General features: G+C 38.8%; 1 protein-coding gene across 7 annotated transcripts in view; it reads right to left on the reverse strand.

Moving 5' to 3' along the window:
- Window positions 1-181: 181 nt before the first annotated feature.
- Window positions 182-24,713, reverse strand: part of ARMH4 (armadillo like helical domain containing 4) — a 163,020-nt gene continuing 138,488 nt past the window's right edge. For 5 of the 7 annotated variants that reach the window (XM_077909436.1, XM_077909435.1, XM_077909438.1 and 2 more), the window contains 3 exons: window positions 8,160-8,191; window positions 1,681-1,815; window positions 647-1,432 (listed from right to left, as the gene is read on the reverse strand). In XM_077909436.1, the coding sequence (XP_077765562.1) occupies window positions 1,364-1,432; window positions 1,681-1,815; window positions 8,160-8,191 (236 nt within the window). In that variant the 3' untranslated portion in view covers window positions 647-1,363. Of the gene's footprint in view, window positions 1,433-1,680; window positions 1,816-8,159; window positions 8,192-24,713 lie in introns of those variants that run through there. The other 2 variants (XM_077909430.1, XM_077909434.1) reach the window with 2 other exon arrangements.

Below are 24,713 nucleotides of genomic sequence, written 5' to 3' on the forward strand. Positions count from 1 at the left end.
CTGGATATAATTTTGGATAATCACTTCTCTGCTTCGGTTCTGTCTTCAGTCAAATGGGAGAACAAAAACATATGTCCTACCTTACACAGTAGCTCTGAGGAATAACTGTGCAGCTCACTTCGAATATAGTAGCACAGGCTCCAATAAATGTGAACAAGCTCTCCATGAGTCAAGTACTAAGGACAGTGTTACTAGTAACCTTTATTCTTCCATGCAAATAAACCCAGTCTTTACCTAAAAATTCAACTCAAATACCCAGACTACAAAGGTAGGGCAAGGAATTACATTCCAAAAGAAACGAGAAACAATCTAGCATAGGCCAATATCCCCAAAAGGGGATGCCCTGAGAGGTTTGGTTTTTGTAAGCTCCATCATGTGCCAGGGCTTTGGCCACTGAGCCTGCATATACCACAGAATGTCTGTTTTCTAATAAAGCCGAATAAGAACCAATGGTGGCCCCATAATTCCATGGCCAAGACTGCAGAAGTAGAAAAGCAATGCTCTGAATAATCCACAATAGTGGCCGCACAAGCACAGAGCCACATGGCAGACATAAAAGCTCAGAGAGCTTACCTACCTCATTTTCTTCTTGATTTCTTCCTCATTTCTTCTTGCAAAGTCAAATGATACACAAAGAGAACACCTCTTAGTGATAAACATATAAGCATCTATTGACACATCTGTTGGACTCAATTACACTACTTAAGAGAGCAAGTTTACATCAAGACTGAGAAGTCCATTTAATGCATTATTTCTGGTGCATTTTTTTTCCTGCAGAGAATAAGACAGAAGATGCAAAACAATAAAACTGAGAGACTAGAGAATATAATTCAAGATAGATACAAATCTACATATTATCCTAATGCACCAAGAAATCTTCATTCCAGCTTGCTGCTAGTTTTGATACAAATGTAGGATGTACCGTGGCCCAGAAGCCTACCACTTCAAGTAGGCCAAATGCAGTCATCATGAGCCATTCTGTTAAGATTTCTATTTCAGAGTCAACATGCTTTGGCAGCAATAATCATTATACTTAGTGCAGGTAAATCAAGGAAAAGGCCCTTTGCAAAAATACAAAATATTTACCTAGCAACTTCTAATGAACAACATATACACTGCATATTGATGAGTTGTAGCCTATGGTTGTAGAACATTCACTACAGAATTAAAAACAAACACTGCATATTACAGTAAGTCTACATCATGCCTTTCCTGCTCAGTATAAGAGAAATCTACTGCCCAATAGATAATAAGCCTGATGGCCTGACAGCAGTGATGTGGCAGGATGCTGTTCTTTTTTTGCCCCAAAATAAGAAATAAAATAATAACACAGTTGAGTATCCCAATGAAATTCCCATCTGATTCAAAACTCATCTTCAGAGCTGTCGGCTAAGAGCATGACACGATCTTGCATGCTGTTGAATTCTCTCTGCTGGAGAAAGAAAACAGAAAAGCATTAAACCCCCTCTGCTGCAGAGCAAAACTGAAAAACAGGCCCCTTTTAAAGGGACTCCAACACACAAAGCCGAAGCCAAGGCAGCAGCTGTAGCAGCTAATCCAAACCACTGGGCATGTCAATACCATTCGTGCATCATTAAGCCCTGTGTGCTTTATTAAGCTAATTGGAAAAGCGAAGAATGTTCTGAAACTGATTAGGTTTTGCTGTTGTTGGTTCCATACCTTTCTTTTATGCCTTTTGAAGCCGTTTCTCCTTCGGCGATTCATGACCTTAATGCTGTAGAGTGCTCCCAAGATGAACAAGGCTCCGGCTATCCCGACGCCTACAGGAACCAGCATCCCAGACATGTAGCCAGCCTGCACAGAAAAAGAGACAAGCATTAGGATGCTAAATAGACCACTGCCCTGGGTTTCTCATTTTTGCTGGATGACAGAAGGTTTTTAAACACCTGAAATTCTCCTGCCTGCTTTGTCATAAAATAGTGCCTAGAATAAAGGTATTTTTTAGGGAGAAGGCAAGAGAGAGAAAGCTAGGACTATTTTTGGAAAGTTCCAGTATTTAGAAGAAGCACTGAAATAAATCACCCAGACCTAGTGGCACCTCCAGCCACTTGCTTATGCACATTTGTCAACATCAGGTTTTGGTGGCAGAGATATAATTTGTATTAAAGATGGATGAAGTAAGCCTCTGAGAATGCCAGGACTATTAAAATGCTATAAATCGGAAATATCAGCCTAAGACAAGCTCCAGTGGGGCTAAAGTGCTGTCTGGAATATTGTGTTTCTTGGGGGATGAGGGGCGGGCCTTGACATTGGTGGTCTGCTGTCTCACAGTTTCAGCTTCACTACAGTAAGAAAGGGAAGAGGAAGGATGCTAGATGTTAGGGCACAGACAAAAAGACAAGGAGCAGAGAGGGATTTACATGAAAGGAAATATCTGCCCAGTGGATAAGACCAAAGTTGGGGCTTGGGAGGGAATTTTAAGCATCCCCAGCCCCAAAGAAAGGAAGTGGTAGAGCAGGGTACCAAAGATCACTGCCAACAACACTGGTGCCTTCAGAAGAGCCTGGAAGTATCTGGTACCTGGTGTGTCTCCAATGTCCCCAAGGTGTCACCATGGATACATTGGTTCTAAGTGAGCAGCATAATGTCCACAGATCCTTAGGCTTCAGTAAGTAGCTCAGGATTTTCCCAAGCTCAGGGTAAGGACATCAGACTAAAGATGCTCCTACATCTTGGCCAATGTGACACCTAAAGACCAGAGGACTATGTACTTACAAGCCCTTTCATAGAGGAATATGACACTGGTTTGCCTTCAAAGAAGGCCTCTTCTAGAAGCCTACCCAGGCAAAATACATTAAAAAATTAAAATCTTTAGACTTTAGATAGAATAATTGAGGGTAGGGGAGGAACCTATGAGTCTCTTCATTTATTTGACTATTTCTAAAATTTCTAATACAGCAAAAAGTATTTCTAGTACCTTGAATAAACCCAAATCAGAAAGGGACAGAGAATAAAAGTTTTATAAAAAGTGCTGAAGTATGCAGACTGTGATGCTTTCCCAACATTTCCAAAAGTAAATCAAAGGAATACACGAGCCCTTACAAAACTGCAGCTCCTTCTTTCTGCACACAGCCAGCTCACTCACTGGTTCTGTTTTCCAGAGTCTTGTTTTAGAGCAGAATATGGAAACTTTTCCATTAATTTGAGAACAATAGCATCGTTCATCAGCATACTAAGTGTTTTTCTCCAAGAAACAAAGCACAGTCACTTTTCAACAAATTAATATGCTTTGCAGAAACCCAAACTTTTTCTAAAATTCTTCCAAATCTACTTAAGTCTGATAAAACTGTAATTTTCCATGTGGGAAAACATTGGACAAGAGCAAATTTTAGTACCTCACAAGAGCTGTGAATCTATTGTTTTAAAACCATCATTCCCAATACAGGGAAACATATGTACATATTGAAATATGATCAACTTTAAGCCTCATAGATTAGACTCTAAAGAGTTGTATATTCAAAAAACAATACTTGAGCTGTTGGAAGCTCAGCTTAATCAATCTCTGTGTGGGTCTTCTCGTAATATGTAACCTCATCCCACAGCAATACCATGACTATTCCAAAATGTGTCACTCCTTCTCATACTTCTTATTTACACATTTAGATTTCTTATTTCCAGAGCTTTAAATCATGTACATTTCACCAAAATTCAATATCTCTTCTCTCTCTTGCTCTCTCTCTCTCGTGTGTGTGTGTGTGTGTGTGTGTGTGTGTGTGTGTGTATGATCTGCTTCTGCTTTGAAATTATAGTTAAAAGATGGGATCAAAGTAACCTCTCTTCTTCAAATATATTTTAATCATTTCTTTCAAAACTGACTAATGGAGAACAAGCTCTTCTTTTAGAATTGCCTATGACTTGTTTTCTGCACAAATGAAAACAAGTAAGACTCACATATATATTTTTTTAAGTTATAAATCCTGCCTAGTACCTCTTCTCTGTTCAGAATCATTGGATGTCCATGTATTCCATAGGTAACCCCCTGAGAAGGACATAGCTGCACCTGAGTATATGCCAAGTGAGAATGCATAACTTGATCTAATCATGAGGATTAGATCCAGTAAACCTAAAATGAAGACTATTCTTTTAAAAGACTGTATTCTTTTAAAAGTCAGTGTCATAAAAGACAAAAGATGGCTATAAAAATGTTCCAGATTATAGGAAACTAACTAATCATGACAACTAAATGTGTTACATGACCGTAGACTAGATCTTGTACTGAAGAAAAATGCTTTCAAAAAGGTATTTTGAGTCTGTTAAAAAAGCTGAAATATGGATGTCAGATTTGATAAAAAGTACTATATCAATGTTAAATGTACTCAAGCTGATAACTGTACTATGTGTTCTAACAGAATATTCCCATTTTTAAGAAAGACACACTAAAGTATTTGGAGTAAAAGCACCATGGTATATGCAGCTTTTCCTCAAATGGTTCAGAAAAAAGGAGGCAGGGATGGGCAGACAGACCAGCAAATCATAAAGCAAATGGGATAAAATGTTAAAAAAAAAAAAAAAGAGTACATCTGGCTAAAAGGCATAGGAGCATGCTTTATACTTATTCTTGTGTCCTTTTTGTAAACTTGAAAATAGTTCCCAGTGAAAAGCTTGACACTTTTAAAACAGACTATATAAGTTAAAATATGACTAGATATAGCTGTTTTTAGTTTGAGTTTGTTTAGGTTTTTTTGTTTGCTTTGTTTCACATTCATGAGAAAATTATCCTTCCTTCTTAGGTATCTTCCATCATTCAGAAACACCTGTTTTCAAGAAATGTATAAGAAAACCAAATGATATGCTGTACTGTCTAAAGTTGTCTGGGTTAAGACAGAGCCCTTATATTGCTTTGCAACAATGGCTCTCAAACTTAAACATGTATTGGAATTGCCTACAAGACTTGGTAAAACAGATTGTTGGGCGTCATCCCCAGAGTTTCTGACTCAGTAGGTATAGGATGGGGCCCCAGAACTGCATTTCTAGCAAATTCCCAGGTGATGCTGATGCTGCTGATCCAGACCACACATGAGAATCAGTGCTATGCAATATAGTCTGGATCATTCATTTTCTGGGTTATTTCCTAAAGCTAGAAGAAACAGAATGATCTTGGTGACACAACAATAGAGTTGGTCTTTATTACATACTAAAATTGTTATGCCTCTTCAATTTCAAGAGGTATTTTAGATGTTGAAAAGATATATCAATAGGTAGCCAAGTTAGGATTTCCCTAACAAGCATCACTAAACTTGGACATTTAGACAGAAAGAAGGGAGGTGATGCAATGAGTACAGGGACTGTCCCTCAATATCCATTCACCTCTTCTTCCAGAGCAATAGAACCTCCCATTTCAGTTGGACACACAGTAACAATCACTTCTCCTTGCCTTCTGCACAACTGGCTGTGACCATGTGATAAATCTCGTAAGATAATGCATTACGGGCAGGCGCAACTTCCAGGACATACTCTTTAAGAGGAGTCCACAGCCTTTATTGCCCATATTTTGAGAATGAGAGTGCTTTTATCTTCCTTTTGAAGAGGAGAGAGGTGTCTTTGCCTTCTCTTCTCCTCCTTCCCCTGGCTAGAATATGGACCTTACTAGGTTGGAACTGCCATCCAGTACCATGAGGAATGGCAGGTCACAAATGACCTACCATGGGAATGAAGGTCACAAATGATAGAGCATCAGATACAAGGAGCCTGTCACCATGTTGCTCCCCCATTAACCCTTGACTGCTAAGTCCAGATTCATGAATGAGAGACAAACTTCTATCTTGGGTGAGCCATTAATCATTGGGGTTCTCTGTCACTCATAGCTGATTATAGTCCTAACTAATATAGAAAGACTAAACAATAAGAGCAAAAGGAATAATTCAGAATTTTTTAGAACGCTGTTCTTTCTAGAGCCAAACTAACAGAAATACCAATATCAGGTACAACTGAATAATACTAAACTGAAAAGATATCCTGGTTGGCAAAAGAGCCAGTTAAATAAGTATTTAGTGTCCAGTTCTAAGGGATTCTGTAACTTTCATCGAAGAGGCAATAGTTTCACTCTCAGATAGTTTCTGAAGATAATGACTAACAAGACTTTTACAGATGATAGCCAACTAGTTAGCTAGATACCCGAAGGGAGCAGGGGGAAGTGAGGGAGGGAGAAAGGGAAAGAAGAAGAGAGGAAACATGTATGTATATGCATATGTATGTGTGCACATATGAAGGCATGCCCCAGGTAAGCGTATAATATTTTACCCAGAGGAGAAAGGGGTAAAATGGGAAAGATTATAGTGAGTCCCTCCAAGAAAAAGTCAAAATATGAAAAAATAAGGCATCAAATAAGACAAACATGATAACATGGTTAGAATCTCAATTATTTTTTTCTATTTTTTTTTTAATTAAAACATACTAAAAAAATACTATAAAAGAAAATAGAGGACTAGAAAACCTCAAGGGTCACACATAAAATTATTTCTCTTGGTGAAAACAATAGAGAGAAGGTGCCAAGCCTTTGAGATAAGACAAGAAGGGTCTACAGAAATAGAAAATACAGCCTTTTATAAAGCTGTACAGATTTTTTAAAATTATGGTAAAGATAGCTACTGATACAGGTAAGAAATTTTGCAGTATCCAACTTCAAAACTGGCTACATGCAAAAATTTATTCTTGTAAGGGTTTTTTGGTGCACTTTTTTACTCAGATGATACTTTCTATAAAAACAATGATATATGGGTTCCTAAATTAATCTACCAAAGCCTATTTCCTTTTCACTGCACCATATTTTCTCCTGAAAAATAACAAAAAGCACTACTAATGTGTGTTCAGTTCTTAATTTTTTATCTTTTTTCCCCAAATGCTCAGTCTATCCAGTAATACCTCCCTTAGACAACTGGACCTGTTACAGATACCAAAATAACCTCCAGTAACCTCAACATGCTTAAAATTTTTCAATATTACTTTTAATAAGTATGATCACAAAATAGTCTCATTCTCAAAAACCATCTATGCTTAATTTTACTGAGAAGCACAAAGATAAAATAATGAGGGGAATTAATATAATCATACATTTTTCATTGTAATTTATTCTTTAACATTAAGCTGCAGCCAAATAAATATTAATCATCCAAATATGATGATGATGATGATCCAAATATGGGAAGAATTGACTCCAAATAATAAAAAAGATACAGAATACAATCAACATAAGGATATGTTGGGACTGGTGATTTAAATAACTCAATATGTGGCAATTGAAAAGATTTCCATTCACTAAACCCTCAGTTAAATCTGAGCTGGGTTATAGTAATGAGATCTGACACAGGCTACAGCAAGAATCCAGGATTCCATCAATATTTTTATGAGTAATTCCAGTTTAAAATTCTAAGGTAACCAAAAATGTAAACTTGGAGAGTGCTAAAATTCAAAAGAAAATGAAAAATAGGAACCTGGAAGGAAATTAATATTGTCAATCAGACATAGATGGCAGAATTAATGCAAGAGAGGAAAATATTTTTTTACAGTTGGCCATTCCAGGCAAGTCAACCCTTTGTCACCTAATATGTAGTGGCACTATGAGAGACTACATTAAAGTTGATCTAAGGGGGTGCTCAGGTGTCCAGGTGTTTTTATTCCACCCCACCCCCACTATGGTTTGAGGATGCCAAACCATATTTTATCCTCAACTGAAATCCATCAGTTTTTGCCTTTGGGTCAGAAGAATCAATGCCTTCCAAAATCCATGTATTTCTTCCTTATACAGGAGGATCAGGTTTACAGGAAACTTGCATCGGGACAAGAAATGCCAAGTAAATTGGTATTACACTCTTGATCCCTAGAAGAAACTCCACCTTGATATGTCAAGGGTATTTTTCACCTGAGCATAGTAGATGATGCCCTCATAGAAAGGAATGGTGCTCCGAAGAATAAGGTGTCCCTTGCATTATACAAGAAGGAACTTAAAGGGAAGGTCTTCCTTCTTGTGGGGCACCTGGAAGTGGCCTTGCTTCTTTGCACATCTTGCACAGATCTTTGCACATCTTGCACAGATGACCAGAACCAGAACGATGAAATAAAGCTCCATTACTCTGAGATCTTTTATTTGACAAAGCCATGCCCTTTAAGATAAGTCCAAAAGAAGAAAATATTTCTCTTACCTTATCTTTTAGTTTTTCCATCCAGCTTCTCACTAAGGAAAATAAGAGAATAAAATATAAACAGACATCTTTTTACTTTTATTTCATTAAGTTAATTGATAACTTATATTTCATGGTATTAAGTTAATTTGACGCACTGAGTTTATTGTATAAATACAGTGAAAGGGTCAACAGTATTAACATGACATTAATAGTCTTGTTTCTATTCTCAGTTGTTTAAAAATGCAACAGAAAGCACAAATATATCCTTCACATCATCATTAGGTGAACACAGAATATTTTTGTTTATTAAATGTATTTTTATTACTATTGAATGCTTTGGAGGGAGGTCTGGGAAATCACCTTTAAAGTATCAAGTTCACTCCCAGCCCATGTACCACCAAATAAGTAAGCAAACTAATTAATTAGATAAGTATCCTAATTAATTAATTATCAAGTTCATTTCTTATATGACATTTCTCCTTAACATTACTCCTCATCCTTCTCCATTTTTAAGCTCAACAGGTATTCTGCGCCTGAATCAAGGTCCAAGCAAAGTAAGGTAGGAAAGGGCAATGGGCAGGTCAGTGCTACTCAGCACTGGCTCCAGAGAGAAGCATTTGCATTCACAATTGAGGAAAAAATTTTTGACCCAAGGCAAAAGTAGGAAGTATTTCTGAAATATATATAGCTTACAAACTGTACCATTCCATCACAGCACAACCACTATTAAAAAAAAAAAAAAAAAAAGGAAAGGCAATAATCAAGTAACAGTTTTAAAACCACCTAAAAAGACTACATCAACCAGAAAATGTTAAGTAGACCATTATTACAACCATTTGGAAGTACATATGCTGAGAACAGAAGGAAGTATCATTGAAAATGAAAACATGTGTTGGAATGGCCTTTTTTTTTCTTTAAATTTTAGTTAGTTAACATACAGTGCAATATTGGTCAAGAATAGAATCCAGTGATTCATCACTTACCTACATCACCCAGTGCTCATCACAAGTGCCTTAATCCCCATCACCCACCTAGCCCATTCCCCCCACACCTCCCTCCATCAACCCTCAGTTTGTTCTCTATCATTCAGAGTCTCTTATGGTTGGAGTGCTTTGGTGGCTCAGTCAGTGTCCAACTCCTCATTTAGGCTCAGGTCATGATCTCAGGGTCGTGAGATTGAGCTCTGCGTTGGCTCTGTGCTGAGCATGGAAACTGCTTATTAAAATTCTGTCTCTCTCTCCCTCTCCCTCTGCCCCTCCCACTCTTACTCTCTCCCTCTAAAAAAAAAAAAAAAAAGAGTCTCTTATTGTTCATACAGCCATATTAAGGATAGTTTGAAGTTAGCAATGGGGTTGCCTTTTAAAGTAATAATAGGGGCAGCCCAGGTGGCTCAGAGGTTTAGCGCTGCCTTCAGCCCGGGACCTGATCCTGGAGAGCGGGGATCGAGTCCTACGTCAAGCTCCCTGCATAGAGCCTGCTTCTCCCTCTGCCCGTCTCTGCCTCTCTCTCTCTCTCTCTCTCTCTCATGAATAAATAAATAAAATCTTTAAATGTTTCAACATTGAATAAAAATTATTTTATAAAAACATGCAAAAGGAAAAAAGAAGACAAATATTATCAAAGAAATTAGTAAGCAAGTGAAAACCTTTCGAGATTTCTTTAAATTTCCTTTCCTCTCCAGAAGCTTCAACAGATAGGAAGAACACAGAGTGGTAGACCTAGAAATGGCTCCCCAAAAGTATAGACAAGGGATTGGCAAGCTTTTCTTGTAAAGTGCCAAATAGTAAATATTTTAAGCTTTGCAGGCCATACAATCTCTGCACAACTATGCAATTCTGCTGTTGCAGTGTGAAAGCACTCATATATAGTATAGTAACATGGATTTGACTATATTCCAATAAGTGTTATTTATAGACATTGACCTTTGAATTTCATTTAATTTTCATATGTTACAAGTATCTTTCTTTTTATTTTTCAACCATATTAAAATGTAAAGGACATCCTTTCCCATGGGCCATACAAAAATGGGTACCAGTTCAGACTGGCCTATAGGTCGCAGTGTGCTGACCCCTGGCATAGACAAACTTTATCCAAGAAGTTGGTGTCTCCATTTACAGCCTAATTCTTGTACATATCTGACAGCAGTGATACCAGCCAACATGTGCACACGGCTTGACTCCTTATAGAGCAAGTTCAAATCTATTGTATCACTTGATTAACAAACCAAAAACAAACATGAGAGTGGAAGAAAATTATGCTTCAGGAAAGATGAGGAAACCGAGACTCAGAGAAGCTAAGAGACTTGTCCATGGTTAACCAAGGAGTAGAGTCACTGGACTTCCACCCACTATCTGATTTAACAAGCTACAGGAATAAGACTTCTTAACTACCCATTTCTTTTGGTGATACTACCATTCTTCTGCTCTCTCAGACTGAAAATGTGGAGCTACCTTGGGCCCTTCTAACTCCTTCAGTCCCTGGCTTCAACCTCTCATGTCAAGATCTTGGCAAGACCTTTGTCATTCTGTCATCATTCCTTCTATCTCAACTGGGATGCAGGCAAAGATAATGGTGTACAATCAGGATATTCAGTCATGGGAGGCCAAAAGAATGAAGCATAGAAACCTAAGGAATGAGGCTAGTGGTTAGTAGCTCCATGGAGAAGTGTAGTCAACCACTGATTTGCTGAGTGATTTTGGAGAAATTAATGAACCTCTGGGACCTTCAGTTTCCTTGTATGTAAAATGACCTTGGTTAAACACCTGTCTTGCAAGACTGTTGTGAAGACTGGAAATAACATATGTCACATGTCTAGTATAGTAGTTGATGTAGAAAACTAAGAAAACAAAAACAAGGAACCTGGAACAGGAGGAGAGAAAGAAAGACAATGAGAAATTAATATTTCAACATGTCTCAACTAAGCCCAAGACATAAACTTAAATTCAAATAAGAGAATGCTCCCAATTCATTGATTCATTCAACATATATTGATTATGTACATTGTGTTGGCCAGGCACTGTGCTCTAACACGGAGGTTAGTGAAAGGTATGGGGGCCTAATCCCAGGGAGGAAAAGAATAGGCCATTGGGTCTATGAGAAGTGAATAACAAGAAGCAGTCCAGGAACAGAGAGTGAGGGACGAAGCAAGAAAGCCAATTACTGGGCCCAAGGCAGAATGCAAGATGTTTGGAATCAGGAAAAAAGGCTGGATGTTATATAGACGCCAAAAAAAAGCGACATGGAAAAAGGGAAAGGTGAGCATTCTGTGGAAGGAGGCATAGATCCAGCTAGGAGCACCTGGGTAGCTCAATTGGTTGGGCATCAGACTCTTGATTTCAGTTTAGATCATGACCTAGAGGTAGTGAGATTGAGCCCTGAATTGGGCTCCACCCTCAGGGGGGAGTCTGCTTCCTCTTTCTCCTTCTCCCTCTGCCCCTTCCCCAGCTCGCATGTGCATGAATGTTCTCTCTCTCTCTCTCTCAAATAATTAAATAAATTTTTAAAAAACAAAAAAAGAGAAACAGTTTAACTTAGGCCTTATCAAGCCAGGTCTCAGTGGTAAACTCTATCTCAGGGTCTTAGAGTACATTTCAAAGAATCCTGCTTTGGGTAATTCTCAAAGGCAGTACTTCTCCACTGGGGGAAGCAATAAACAACAGAACAGGATGAGCATCTGTGCACAGGGAGTTTGAAAGAGCACATTCAATGGGCCTGGTTCTTTAGTTTATAATACAAATTACAAAAAGAAACCAGGCAAAATTTTGGAGAGTGAGATAGGTGATACACAGAAGATAATGAGACAGTATTTGGGGGGCACAGGTCTAGAAAGGCTGAGAAAGCACTGTTCTTTAAAATATACAAGCTTGGTTGTATTTCTCCAACTAAGATCGTGAGACCCCTGAGGGTTACCATGCCTTGTGCTTCTCAGGCACCTGCCAGAGGAGTCCTTCACCTAGTACTGGACACTTTCCATGAATATATATTGCTTTTCGGTGAGTTCTTAATTTTTGAGTATGATTCTTTTTCATGAGGATGCTATAAACTGTTTTCAACAAAATGTTCAAGGCAGTGTCAAAATAAACTTTATGCAATGATCATTTTAAAACTTAAGGAATAAAAGTTGATAAAGGAGTGCAAAAGTGAGACAAGAAAAAATCAGAAAAAAAGAGAATTGTAAAGAGAAGAATCAGCACTGTAATATTTTAAAAGTAGAGAAACATCACACTGACAACAGGGGTATGAACTGATACAACTTTTCAGAGATGTGGGGAGGGATTTGAAATCTATCTTAAAAGTTTTTTAAAGGTTTAATTTCTTTTTAATCCAAAGTTCTACCTGTAAGAGAAATATATCTTAAACAATTAATCATGGATATGCACAAAATTTTTTGTTAAATGCTGTTTATTGTAATGTTATTTATAATGGAAAAGAACATGTAAACAACATCAATATCCACCATAGAGGATTGGTTTAAATACTCAAAGGAAAGCAAAATCTTAGGTCATATCTTAGAGTGGCATATTATACAAAAATTTAAATTATTTCAAGAAAAATACTTAGCATGTTACAAAGGAAAAAACAAGATATATATAACATGAGCTCAAGTTTGTGGATAAAAATATCCATAGAGTTGGGATAACATACAACTAAATGTTAGCTGAATTCATCAATAGGTTGTAAAATTATGGGTGATTTTCTTTTATTCCTTGTATTTTTAGAATTTTCCAAATTACTTATAATTTATTACTATTTTTAAAATAAAAGAACCCCAGAAAATTCTGTAGACTTTTGCAAATGGAGATTAATGATTTGATCACTGACAATGAGGAACACAAGAATTGGGGCCCTTCCACTTGGATAATTCCTTAGCTCACAGCTACCGATTCACTCTAATCCCACTGACACGTTTGTTGCCTTTCTTGAAATTTTATTTAATGTGAATCTAAAAGCACAGGATTATAATGAGAACTCTGGACTCCTTCTAGCAACCAGAAAACTACACAGAAGACAAGAGAATATGGGTTGTTAAAAGCAGGTTCTCCCCGAAAATATTTGCAAATGATATATCCAATAAAGGGTTAATATCCAAAATGTATAAGGAATTTATACAACTCAACACCACAAACCCCAAATAATCCAATTAAAAGGGGGCAGAAGACCTGAATAAACATCTCTCCAAAAAAGACATACAAATGGCAAACAGAAACATGAAAAGATGCTCAATATCACTCATCAATAGAGTAATGCAAATCAAAACCAGTGAAATATCACCTCCCACCTGTCAGAATGGCTAGAATCAGAAAGACAAGCAATAACAAGTGTTGGCAAGGATGTGGAGGAAAAGGAGTAATTTTAATCCAAAGTTCCACTTGGATAATCACTCCTTGTGCACTATTAATGGAATGTAAATTGGTGCGATTATGGATAACAGTATGGACGTTCCTCAAAAAATTAAAAATAGAAATCCCAAATGCTCCAGCAATTCCACTACTGGGTATTTACCCAAAGAAAATGAAAACACTAATCTGAAAAGATATTTGCACCTCTATGTTTATTGAAGCATTATTTACAATAGCCAAGATATGAAGGCAATCCAAGTGTCCACCGACTGACTGATGAATGGATCAGGAAGATGTGGTGTATATATACATATATAAATAATGGAATATTACTCAGCCAAAAAAAAAAAAAAGGATGGGTCTTGCCATTTGCAACAACATGGATAGACCTAAAGGGTAGTATGCTAAGTGAAATGAGTCAGACAAATAAATACTATATATCTATTTGTGGAGTCTAAACAATAAAACAAATAAATAAACAAACAGCAAAAAAAAAAAAAAAAAAAAGACCTGTAAACACACAGAACAAACTAGTTCTAATGATTGCCAGAGAGGAAAGGGGTAAGGGGATGGACAAAATGAGTGAGAGTGGGAGATACAGGCTTCCAGTCACGAGACCAATAAGTCACGGAGGCAGGAGGTACGGCATAGGGAATACAGTCAATGGTATTGGAATAGCACTTGTTATATGGTAACAGATTATATCTACACTTGTGAGCACAGCAGAAAGTATAGACTTGTAAATCACTATATTGTACACCCGAAACTAATGTAACATTGTACGTCAACTATGTAATTGTGCGTCAACTATACTTCAGTTAAAAACGAAAAAGGCAGTTTCTCTCTCCTGCTCCCTAGCACCTTCTTGTGTATCAGATCCCAGGCTGAGCAATCTGCTCTCTCCTAGTTTATCCCCTGGAAAAAAAGGGAAGAAAAAGAGAATAAAGAAACTGCAGATAAAATAACATTTCCATGTATCCTATCAAATATAAGTATGGTTGGTTTCTGGTAGACTGTGGCTGAAAACTACCCCAGCTGCTTATTTAGAAGGATGTACTTAATTTCCTTTATTTCCAACAATAAAACTTTAGTGGCTATGTTTATCCCAGATATACCCATAAATTCTCTTTCACTAAAGAGTAAAGGGATGGGACCCAGAGGAGACTCAGGATTTTTCTGAGTTAATAATTAAGATCTGTTGGACACCTCACTAAAAGCCTGCAGGACAGGTATCATTATCCCCATTTTACAGATGAAGGAAATGAAGCTTAAGTGCTGAAAGCCACACAGCTAAAAAGTGGCTGAGCTAGAATTTGAGCCAGACCCTTATGGCTAATGTATATGTCTATTCAGTATGCCAGTGGGTGGGGTGCGGGCAGGTGGGCCAGGGTGGCCATTTCAGGGCACACGGTAGGGCTATTTCAACTTCTGGAAATAAACGCATGCCCAAATTGTGGTGAGGCATGTACTAGTTCACCTATTTGCTATTCTGGCTTCCTCTCTCTATTTTCTTCTCCCTGTCTCCTCCCTCTGACAAATATCCTTCTCTCTCTGCCTCTGTGTGCGTCTCCCTCCCATTCTGCCTCTAACTCTGGATTGTCTCTCTTTCTTCTCATCCCCTGTTTTCTCTTTCTCTCAGACTCTGTGTGTCTATATGATTCTGTTGCTTTTTGTATATATCTGTCTTCTTTTCTCCCCCACCCTTTGTGTGCATGTGTGTCTTTATATGAGAATAAATGAGATCTTAGTTCCATCTTAGTTCTATCTTAGGGAGAATTTTTCCAACTCAGTCCTGTGTGCAGAGCTGCTCTCCCCTGGGGAACAACAGCCCTTGTGGCAGAAATCCTGAAATGAAACTTAAAACTTGAGCAGCCCGGGTGGCTCAGCAGTTTAGTGCCGCCTTCAGTCCAGGGTGTGATCCTGGAGACCAGGGATCGAGTCCCACGTCAGGCTCCCTGCATGGAGCCTGCTCCTCCCTCTGTCTGTGTCTCTACCTCTCTCTCTCTCTCTCTCTCTCTCTCTCTCCCTCTCTCTCTCATGAATAAATAAATAAAATCTTAAAAAAAGAAGAAGGAATAAAGAAACCTAAAACTCAAAATGAGCAATGCTGAAGATATTGAATATGAGATCAGAATATATGGTGACATCATGAAAAACCAAGAATATAGAAAGCAGGAACAGATTCCTGGGGTTACAATAATGATTTTACTCCGAATATGTAGAGTTTAAAGTATCTACTAGGGTCACAATAATGATTTTACTCTAAGTGGAGTTTAAAGTATCTACATAATATCCATGGGGATGTTTCTGTTGGCAGTTAAAATTTTGGATATGGGGAATCCCAGACTGAAGATCAAAATTTGCAATTTATCAGAAGTTGATGAAAGCTGAAGTCTAGAGTGAATAAGAACACCCTGGAGTATAAACTGTATATAGACAGGGTTCTCCAGAGAAATAGAACCGTATATATGTATATATAAAGAGACAGAGAAAGACAGAGACAAAGAGACAGAGACAGAGGGATAAAAGGAGAGACAGAGAGAAAGAGAGTAAGTTATCATAAGAAATTAAGAAATTGGTTCATGTGATGATAGACACTGACAAGTCCCAAGATTAGCATGGTGAGTCAGCAAGCTTGAGACCCAAAAAACCTGATGATGTAGTTCCAGTTCAAAAGCTAGAGGCTCAAGATTTAGAAAGAGCTGATGTTTCTATTTGAGTCTGAAGGCAGAGGAAGAAAAACCTATGTCCCAGCTTGAAGAAGACATAAGCAGTCAGGCCAGAAGAATTCTCCCTTTTTCACAGGAAGGTCAGCCTTTTTTGCTCTATTCAGGCCTTCAACTGATTGGATGAGGCCCATCCACATTGGGGAGGGCAATCTGCTTTACTCAGTCTACTGATTCAAATGTTAATGTCATTCTGAAACATCAGAATAATGTTTGACAAAATGTTTGGGAAGCACATGGCCCAGTCAGGTTGATATATATATTTGAGTAAGACTGAACAAGACCAAAGTCATAACACCAAGAAACTCCAATATTTAAAGGCCAAGAAGAGGGGATCCCTGGGTGGCTTAGCGGTTTAGTGCCGCCTTTGGCCCAGGGCATGATCCTGGAGTCCTGGGATTGGGTCCCACATCAGGCTCCCTGCATGGAGCCTGCTTCAACCTCTGCCTGTGTCTCTGCCTCTCTCTCTCTCTCTCTCTCTCTCTCTCTCTCTGGGTCTCTCATGAATAAATAAATACATAAATAAAATATTTTTAAAAAAAGGCCAAGAAGAAGAGAAAAGGCCAGAGAAAGAGATGAAGGAATGGTCAGAGGAGCTCAGAAACCTGGACTGCTCATACAAAACAACCCCAAAGAGCTAGTTTAAAGTGTTTATGAGGACACTTTTCCTTTTCCACTGATCAGATCTTTTGTCCAGGTAGAACCAAGCCCATTGGTGCCCTGGCCCACTGCAGAGGTGCCCTGCACTCTGCTTCCTTCCCATGCAGGCCTGAGGGTCTCTACACCTGAGGGTATCCTCTATTCCATAAGGGCCATGTGGCGCTAGCCAGAAGCACTGAGGAATTGTTATTCTAGAAGATATCCTCAATCAATGAGGGCCATGAGCTTTTGGGTATATTGTCCATAATTGCAGCAATCACAAATTTAATGACTTAAAACAACATAAATGTGTTATATTTCTGGAGGTCAGAAATCCAAAAATCAGTCTCAATGGCTAAAGTCAAGGTGTCAGCAGAGGTGGTTCCTTCTGGATGCCCTAGGGGAAAAAATATCTCCTTGCTTTTTCCAGCCTCTAGAGGCCATCTGTAGTCTTTGGTTCATGGCCTCTCCCTCCATCTTCAAAGCCAACAGCACAACACTTCAAATCTCACTCTCTCTAAACTCTGCTTCCTTCATCATATTTTCTTCTCTAACTCTGAAGCTCCTACTTCTCTCTTACAAGAACTCTTGTGATCATCTCCCCATCTCTAGGTCCTTAACTCAATCACATCCACCAACTACCCTTTATAAGACAATATATTTGCAGGTTTTGGGATTTAGGGTCTGGACATCTTGGGAGGGAGCATTATTCCGCATCCACATTGGGTAAATTCCCCAGATTTCCTCACCCCTGAGCTCTGCTCCACACAGTTTCTCAGAGATTCACCCAGAGCAAGGAGCTCCAGCAATAATCCGGATCCTCATTCACACCCCCTTTGCTGGCTCTCCACCCACCCTGTCTCACTTCCTACTCCCTCATCATGCTTCCTGGGGTCACTTCAGGGTCAGCTTTTATGGAGAACTCAAACTAAGACACTAGTTCTGCCATCACATGAGTAGGCCTGCCCAACTCCACACCAGCTTTGTTTATTTTGTTCATTAAAACAAACTCTTAGAATAAATAGAAGAAAGGCTCAAAGAAGAAAGGCAAGCTGGCCAAGTTCAAGGCAAATGCCATCTCCACTGATCTAAAGTAATTCTAAGCGAACGGCTTCAGGCTACCCAGATTTATAAGATATATACCCATTCCATAAGACATTGTGTGAGAAGTACTTCATAGCTAGTTCCACTTAGTTCACATTTGATTTTGAAAGGTTTATACAGTCTCTTTAATAATGAAATTTTCAATATAATTTAGATCTTTCAATAATGTTGGAAACTTTATTTTTATGCTAATCAACGAAGAGAGAAATGTATGTTCCACTTAAATAAAAAATGCAATGTTAGAACATTGTGCTTTGTTCAAAGCGTATGTAACTAAATTTCAATTATAGTGTTTACACAGTGTCAAGAAATAAATGGAGACCAGCTCTCTTTCTTCCTTGTTATTTAACCATAAGTACCTTCTCTAGCCTAAGAAACAGCAAAGCTTTTTTCCAACTTACATAACACCATTATGAATAATAAGACTTACTAAGTTTTCAATACTGTCTGCATGTTTTTCTAAAAATCTTGTTTTTTCAGCTACAAATTATTCTCTAATGATGCTAAATTTACCTGTTTTAAAAAAACCACAGAGAAACTCTATCTATAATCATTTGCTCTTCACATAATTACAGAACAGCAAGATTCCAATGAATAGAATGACGTATTTCTTTGCATAGGGCTAAGTGAGCACTAATCATGCAGCTAAGAAGCAATTAATTTTGAAGGCTCTACACTGAGATTTAGAGAGAAGGGTACAAACAACCCAAATACCCTAATCTCTACTTTCAAGTAACATTAAGCATGGCTTTAGTTAACTGCAAGCTGAGGAAAGATACTAGATACAAAGGATGCAAAGAGAATGTCTTGTAATCATCTGCATGTCTTGCCGGGATCATTTAGTAATGCCAACCATGCTGATAAACTATAAACCATATGGTTACCAGCTCCAGCAAAGAGAAGGCTGTTATGAACTTCATCCATATGGAAATACATGATACATAAATGGAGAAGAGGGATCCCTGGGTGGCACAGAGGTTTGGCGCCTGCCTTTGGCCCAGGGCGCGATCCGGGAGACCCGGGATCGAATCCCACGTCGGGCTCCCTGCATGGAGCCTGCTTCTCCCTCTGCCTATGTCTCTGCCTCTCTCTCTCTCTCTGTGTGTGACTATCATAAATAAATAAATAATTAATTAAAAAAATATATTAAAAAAAATAAAAATAAATGAAGAAAGCATCCCTCCACGTGTGCAGCTCTTTTTCCCAAAAAGAGAAGTATGACATACAAATGGCTCACAAGGGGGAAAATGACTTGCCTGTGCCCCTCCTCTGCACCTGATTGAGACAGAATAAGAAAATCACTGTGCTTTGCGCAAGACTCCCTTGAAAGTTTTGCTGAGCATTGAGGCTTCTGATCTATGGTTCTTTTTTTTTTTTTTTTTTTTTTGATCTATGGTTCTATCACACCGTAGCATCAATTCCATGTACAGGGCACGTGAAATTCTCCCCACACACTCTCATACTCTCCCTTTACATTTGTACTATCCGATTTTCATTTCCCTGGTGAAAAAGAAAATCAGGGGATCCCTGGCTGGCTCAGCGGTTTAGAGCCTGCCTTTGGCCAAGGCATGATCCTGGAGACCAGGGATCGAGTCCCACATCAGGCTCCCTACATGGAACCTGTTTCTCCTTCTGCCTGTCTCTGCCGTTCTCTCTCTCTCTCTCTCTCTCTCTCTCTCTGTGTGTGTGTGTGTGTGTTTGTCTCTCAGGAATAAATAAATAAAATCTTTTAAAAAAAAAAGGAAAGAAAATCATTTGGTCCTTATACTTAACTTTTAATAGAAAGTTTACTGCCTCCTGAAGTGCAGTCTCATCAGGCTTCCGGGGCAAAGTCAAGTTTGTGTGTGAGTTGCTTGCCAGACCCACTGAATCTAAAATTTCCCATCTCAAGATAGACGTGAGGTGTTAGTCACCCTAAGGTGCATCAGCCCTGCCTGCAGGCCCTTATTCTAAATTTCACAGAAAGTAGGGCACCTGGTTGGCTCAGTGGTTGAGCGTCTGCCTTCGGCTCAGGTCATGATGCCTGGACCCTGGGATTTAGTCCCGCATTGGGGTCCCAGTGGGGAGCCTGCTTCTCCCTCTGCCTATGCCTGTGCCTCTCTCTCTCTGCATCTCTCATGAATAAATAAATATAAATAAAATAAAAATAAATGAATGAATGTCATAGAAAGTGACAGCCCACTTCGGCTTCATGACAAGGTCCCCACACACCCCTCTCCTTTACATAAATGTTGGGCCTTCCACTGATAAAAGCCATGGCTTGATCGTAGGGTGAGGCAAAGAGAAGACTAGCTAGTGACAAGGTAAACCTGAAGTCTCATATTGGTTGACAACCCATATCTAAACTTGCTGGCATGATTCTGCTTAGTCAATGAGAAGCTCCCACTTCCCTAGTGCTGTGGCTCAGCCAACAGAGTCGATGAGACGTGGGTAGCTGAATAAGTACTAAAGTGTTTTTCAAGGCAGCTTCAAGGATTGTTTCCAAAAGTTCCACTTACCAGTGCATAACGTGTCACCCCTCACAATAATGGGCAAATACCAAGCTGCACTCTTCAAAGACATGGAGACAAATCTTTAGTTAAGAGCACCTGAGCACTGCAGTTAATATACTGAAAGGCAGAGCTTTTCTTCCATCTAAATGGATTACTTAGAAAGAAAGTGTCCCTGAGCTCTTGATCCTTAGGAAAAAAAACTAAAGGTCTTGCCAGAACCACTATAGGATAGGCAGCAGGTGAACAACCTCAGTCTCTACCTTTCCTCCTTCTAAATCCTATAAGCAAACTTTGCACATGCTCCCTGGGATCAGTGTTCAACTTTTTATTAAGGCAGTAGAGCCCATCTCAAAGTCCTTATTCTTTAATCATTTCAGTCATAATTCTCTTTTGCCAGGTTCCTGAGATTCTAACCCTCCTGTCCATCACGTGTACTTCCTTTCCCTCATGCTGGGATATTTCCTTGTGTGATCTGCAACTTTTCACGTGAATGTATTTTTCAGTGGGGGTTGTTTTTCCCTTAGGAATCTTGTCTTTCGGCATTGCAGAAGTGACACGACTGAGGAGCATTTCTTGTTTGCTTGTGCCAAGGACACCAGGGATTTCACCTACCCACCTGGAACAGGTCCTACGTTAATTTCTCAGTTACAGGTTCTTCCATGATGAAGGCAGCCCTAGGGCTTCGGTATCATTTTTCTCTTCCCCTTAGAGCCCCCAGGGAGACAGATACTCCTTTGCTGTTGCCCTGGTCTGTGTGGAGTATTTTTCTAGACCACTTTTCACCACAGAGGCATTTTTTCCAGAATGCTTTCTTATGCAAGGGTTTTAATTCCTGCTTCCTCTATGCCCACCCAAGGCCATGTCTATTGGTCTCACGTTGGTGTTAAACTCCACCCTCATCTCAGCTTCCATATGTGGTCCACGGGTCCCCTAAGGTATGACAGCTTCAGCTCAGGAGGCTACTGCTTGGGCAGTAGTTGCTGCCTGTGGTGACAATGGGTTCCCTTTCAAGCTCAGCTGCATATTTTAAATTTTCGCTCTAATTCATGCAGAATTTCTCTGTCTCATGATGTTGGAAGTGAAAATGCCAACCAACTTCTAACCAGGTGGTTTTGTTTTTTTTATTTATCGAGGTAAAATTCACATAACCTAAAATTAACCTTTTTTAAAACAATATTTTATTTATTTATTCATAAGAGACACAGAGAGAGAGGCAGAGACACAGGCAGAGGGAGAAGCAGGCTCCCTCTGGGGAGCCTGGTGGGACTCAACCCCCGATCCCCAGCCAGAGGCTCACAGCCTGAGCTGAAGGCAGATGCTCAAACACTGGGCCACACAGAAGTCCCTAAAATGGACCATTTTAAAGCTATACTTCAGTGACATTTAGCACATTCAGAATGTTTTATGACCATCACCTCTACCTCATTCCAAAATGTTTTAAATCACCTCAAAAGGAAACCTGCACCCATTAAGTAGTCACTCTCCATTCTCCCCTCCTGCTAGCCCCTGGCAATCACTAATCTGTTTTTTGTGTCTACGGATTTACCTACTCTGGACATCTCATATAAATGGAATCATATAAAATGTAACCTTTTGTGTCTGGCTTCTTTCACTTGGCATAATGTTTTCTGAGGTTCATCCATATTGTAACATGTATACACGTGGCTAACAAGCACATGAAAAGATGCTGAACACCATAGCCATTAGGGAAACACAAATCAAAACCACAGTGGGAACCACTTCATACCAACTAGGAAAGCCATAATGAAAATAAAATGGAGAATATCAGTGTTGGCAAAATGTGGAGAAATCAGAATTCTCATCCATTGCTGGTAGAAATGTAAAATGTGCAGCCACTGTGGAAAATAATTTGGCAGTTCCTCAAAAACTTAAATGTAAAATTATCATATGACTCAGCAATTCCACTCTTAGGTATCTGCCCCAAAGAATTAAACACAGGTCCTCAAACAAATATTTGTCCATGAATGTTGATAGCAGCCCTATTCATAATTGCCAAAAGGTGAAAATAACCCAAGTGTCCATCAACTGATGGATGGCTAAACAAAATATGGTATATCCATACAAGGGAGTATTACTCTGCCATAAAAGAGAATGAAGTACTGATCCATGCTACAACATGGATGAACCTTGAAAACATTATGCTAAGTGAAAAAAGATGGGCACACTAAGTGATGATTGAAGATGAGGTAAAGAAGCTATGTGGGGCCCTCCTGGAAGCTAAGTGGATATTATAGAGAAGTGAAAGGGTAGAAATCATATTCCAGCCACACATACTCAGCTCATCCTGCCTCCGCTCTCACGTAATACCCACCTGCTACACTCCCTACAACAACAAACGCCCAACATTACATTTAAGTCAGCCTGCCTTGATGACTACAAAATAGGAGTCTCTGCTTATTAAAACAATTTCCCACTTAAATTATTTATTTTTCTGGAGTAACCATAAAATGTACAAGTCAACTGCCAGGCCATAAACAGAGGAGCTAGAAAGAAACTCTTACCTACATTTCTTATTTGATGTGCTTTTAATCCATTAGAAGAAGAATACAACATTAATTAAGTATCTAAATAATATAAGTACTGTGTCAGAAAATATAAAGTCTTGAATATTTATAAATTAAAATAAAGGCTGCGTTATGTTTAAAAGGGAGGAAGAGAAATTGAATTGTATTTTTTCAGCAGACATAATTAAACCCCAAAGGTCTGGGCATCAATTAGACTCTAGAAATAAAATCTGATTATCCCAGAGACTCATTTCCATGCAAACACTTTTATGAGTTGCCTAACTTCGCATGGTCCTGAATTAGCCATCAACCAAAATGGACTTGTTTTTACCTAGTAACAAACCTTGAACCCATTATGAGTTTCTTATGAAGAAAAAGACAGAGATCTTTCATTTAATTGGCAATATAAGCATCTACATTATTAATGATAAATTTACTTTCCTCTTAATGTAGAAGTCTAAAGGCCATCAATGCTGCAGCAAGTAACAAATGTACACTAAGAACCTAACCAAACAACCTCCACTCTATCTGTGGCCCAGTATTATGAAGAAATTATTTTCCAAGGCTTGTGTGAGGTTTCTTGTTCACATAGAGGCATCTGCAATAGACTTCAGAGAAAATTGCAGCTACTATGAATGTCTTAACTCTAAGAAAAATGCTTCCAAGATTTTAATGTGGTTTACGATAGACTAACAAATTGAAATTCAAGACCCAGTCATTCACATAGGGCCAAAACGAAGTCTAACAAGAATAACAGGAACAGTCTTTCTTGATGCTACTTTTTGCCACTATACACTTCACAGGAGGCTGCCTTCATTTTCCCCTTAGCACTATGAGAGCCTTCACTGGTTTTTTCCAAGCAATCTTTTTGAAAGGCAATCTGATCATACCACTCCCTGCTTAAAACCCCTTCAAAGCTTCCTATTGCCTTTGGGAAGAAGTCTAAACTTCATGTGACTTATGTGGTCTGTATGATTTCAGTTCTTACAAGTTAAGTGTGCCTTACCTCCAAATCCTCACACTTACTATAACCTCAGCTTCCACCTCCTCTTCTCCCAACTCACCTCTATTCACTTCAGCCTTGGCTGAAAGAGTACTTTTCAGGGAGGTCTGTTCTGGCCCCTACAAGAGGTCCCTCTCCTTGGATACCCAGAGCATCCTGTTGTTCCCATATTGTTAACATGGTAATACAATCATAATTGTTGTTAGATAACTGCCTTTCTTGTTACTTGATGAAACTCTCTGAGACAGGGGTTGTGTCTGTCTTGCTCATTGCTGTGGCTCCAGCACCTCCAGCACCTCATAGCACCTCATAGCATATGGGAGACACTCTTTGTTGAATTAATGAATCATCTTCTACAATAATATATTCTTTTAAGGACTGAGGCTATTATTCTCATATATTTGGAGCCAGATAAAAGATATCTAAGCTAAAATAATTTATATGATCCTACTGAGTACTATCTGCATGAGGGGTTCTTAACCATTTTTGAGCAATGGACCCCTCTGTCAGATGAAGACTATGGACCCCCCTCTCAGAATAATGTTTATAAATGCATAAAAGAAGATATATAGAACTATAAAGAAACAATTACACTTAAATCCCATTACCAAATTATTTTTTAAATTTGTGATGTAATAGTAAATATGTCTTTTTACTGTCATTATATAAGGAGAACTAGCAGCAGGTCTAACAGCTACTATAATTTCAAAGTAATAAGGAGCATAAATGACATATTGAGATTAT

Source organism: Canis aureus, chromosome 9 (assembly GCF_053574225.1).
Source record: "Canis aureus isolate CA01 chromosome 9, VMU_Caureus_v.1.0, whole genome shotgun sequence".
NCBI lineage: Eukaryota > Metazoa > Chordata > Mammalia > Carnivora > Canidae > Canis > Canis aureus.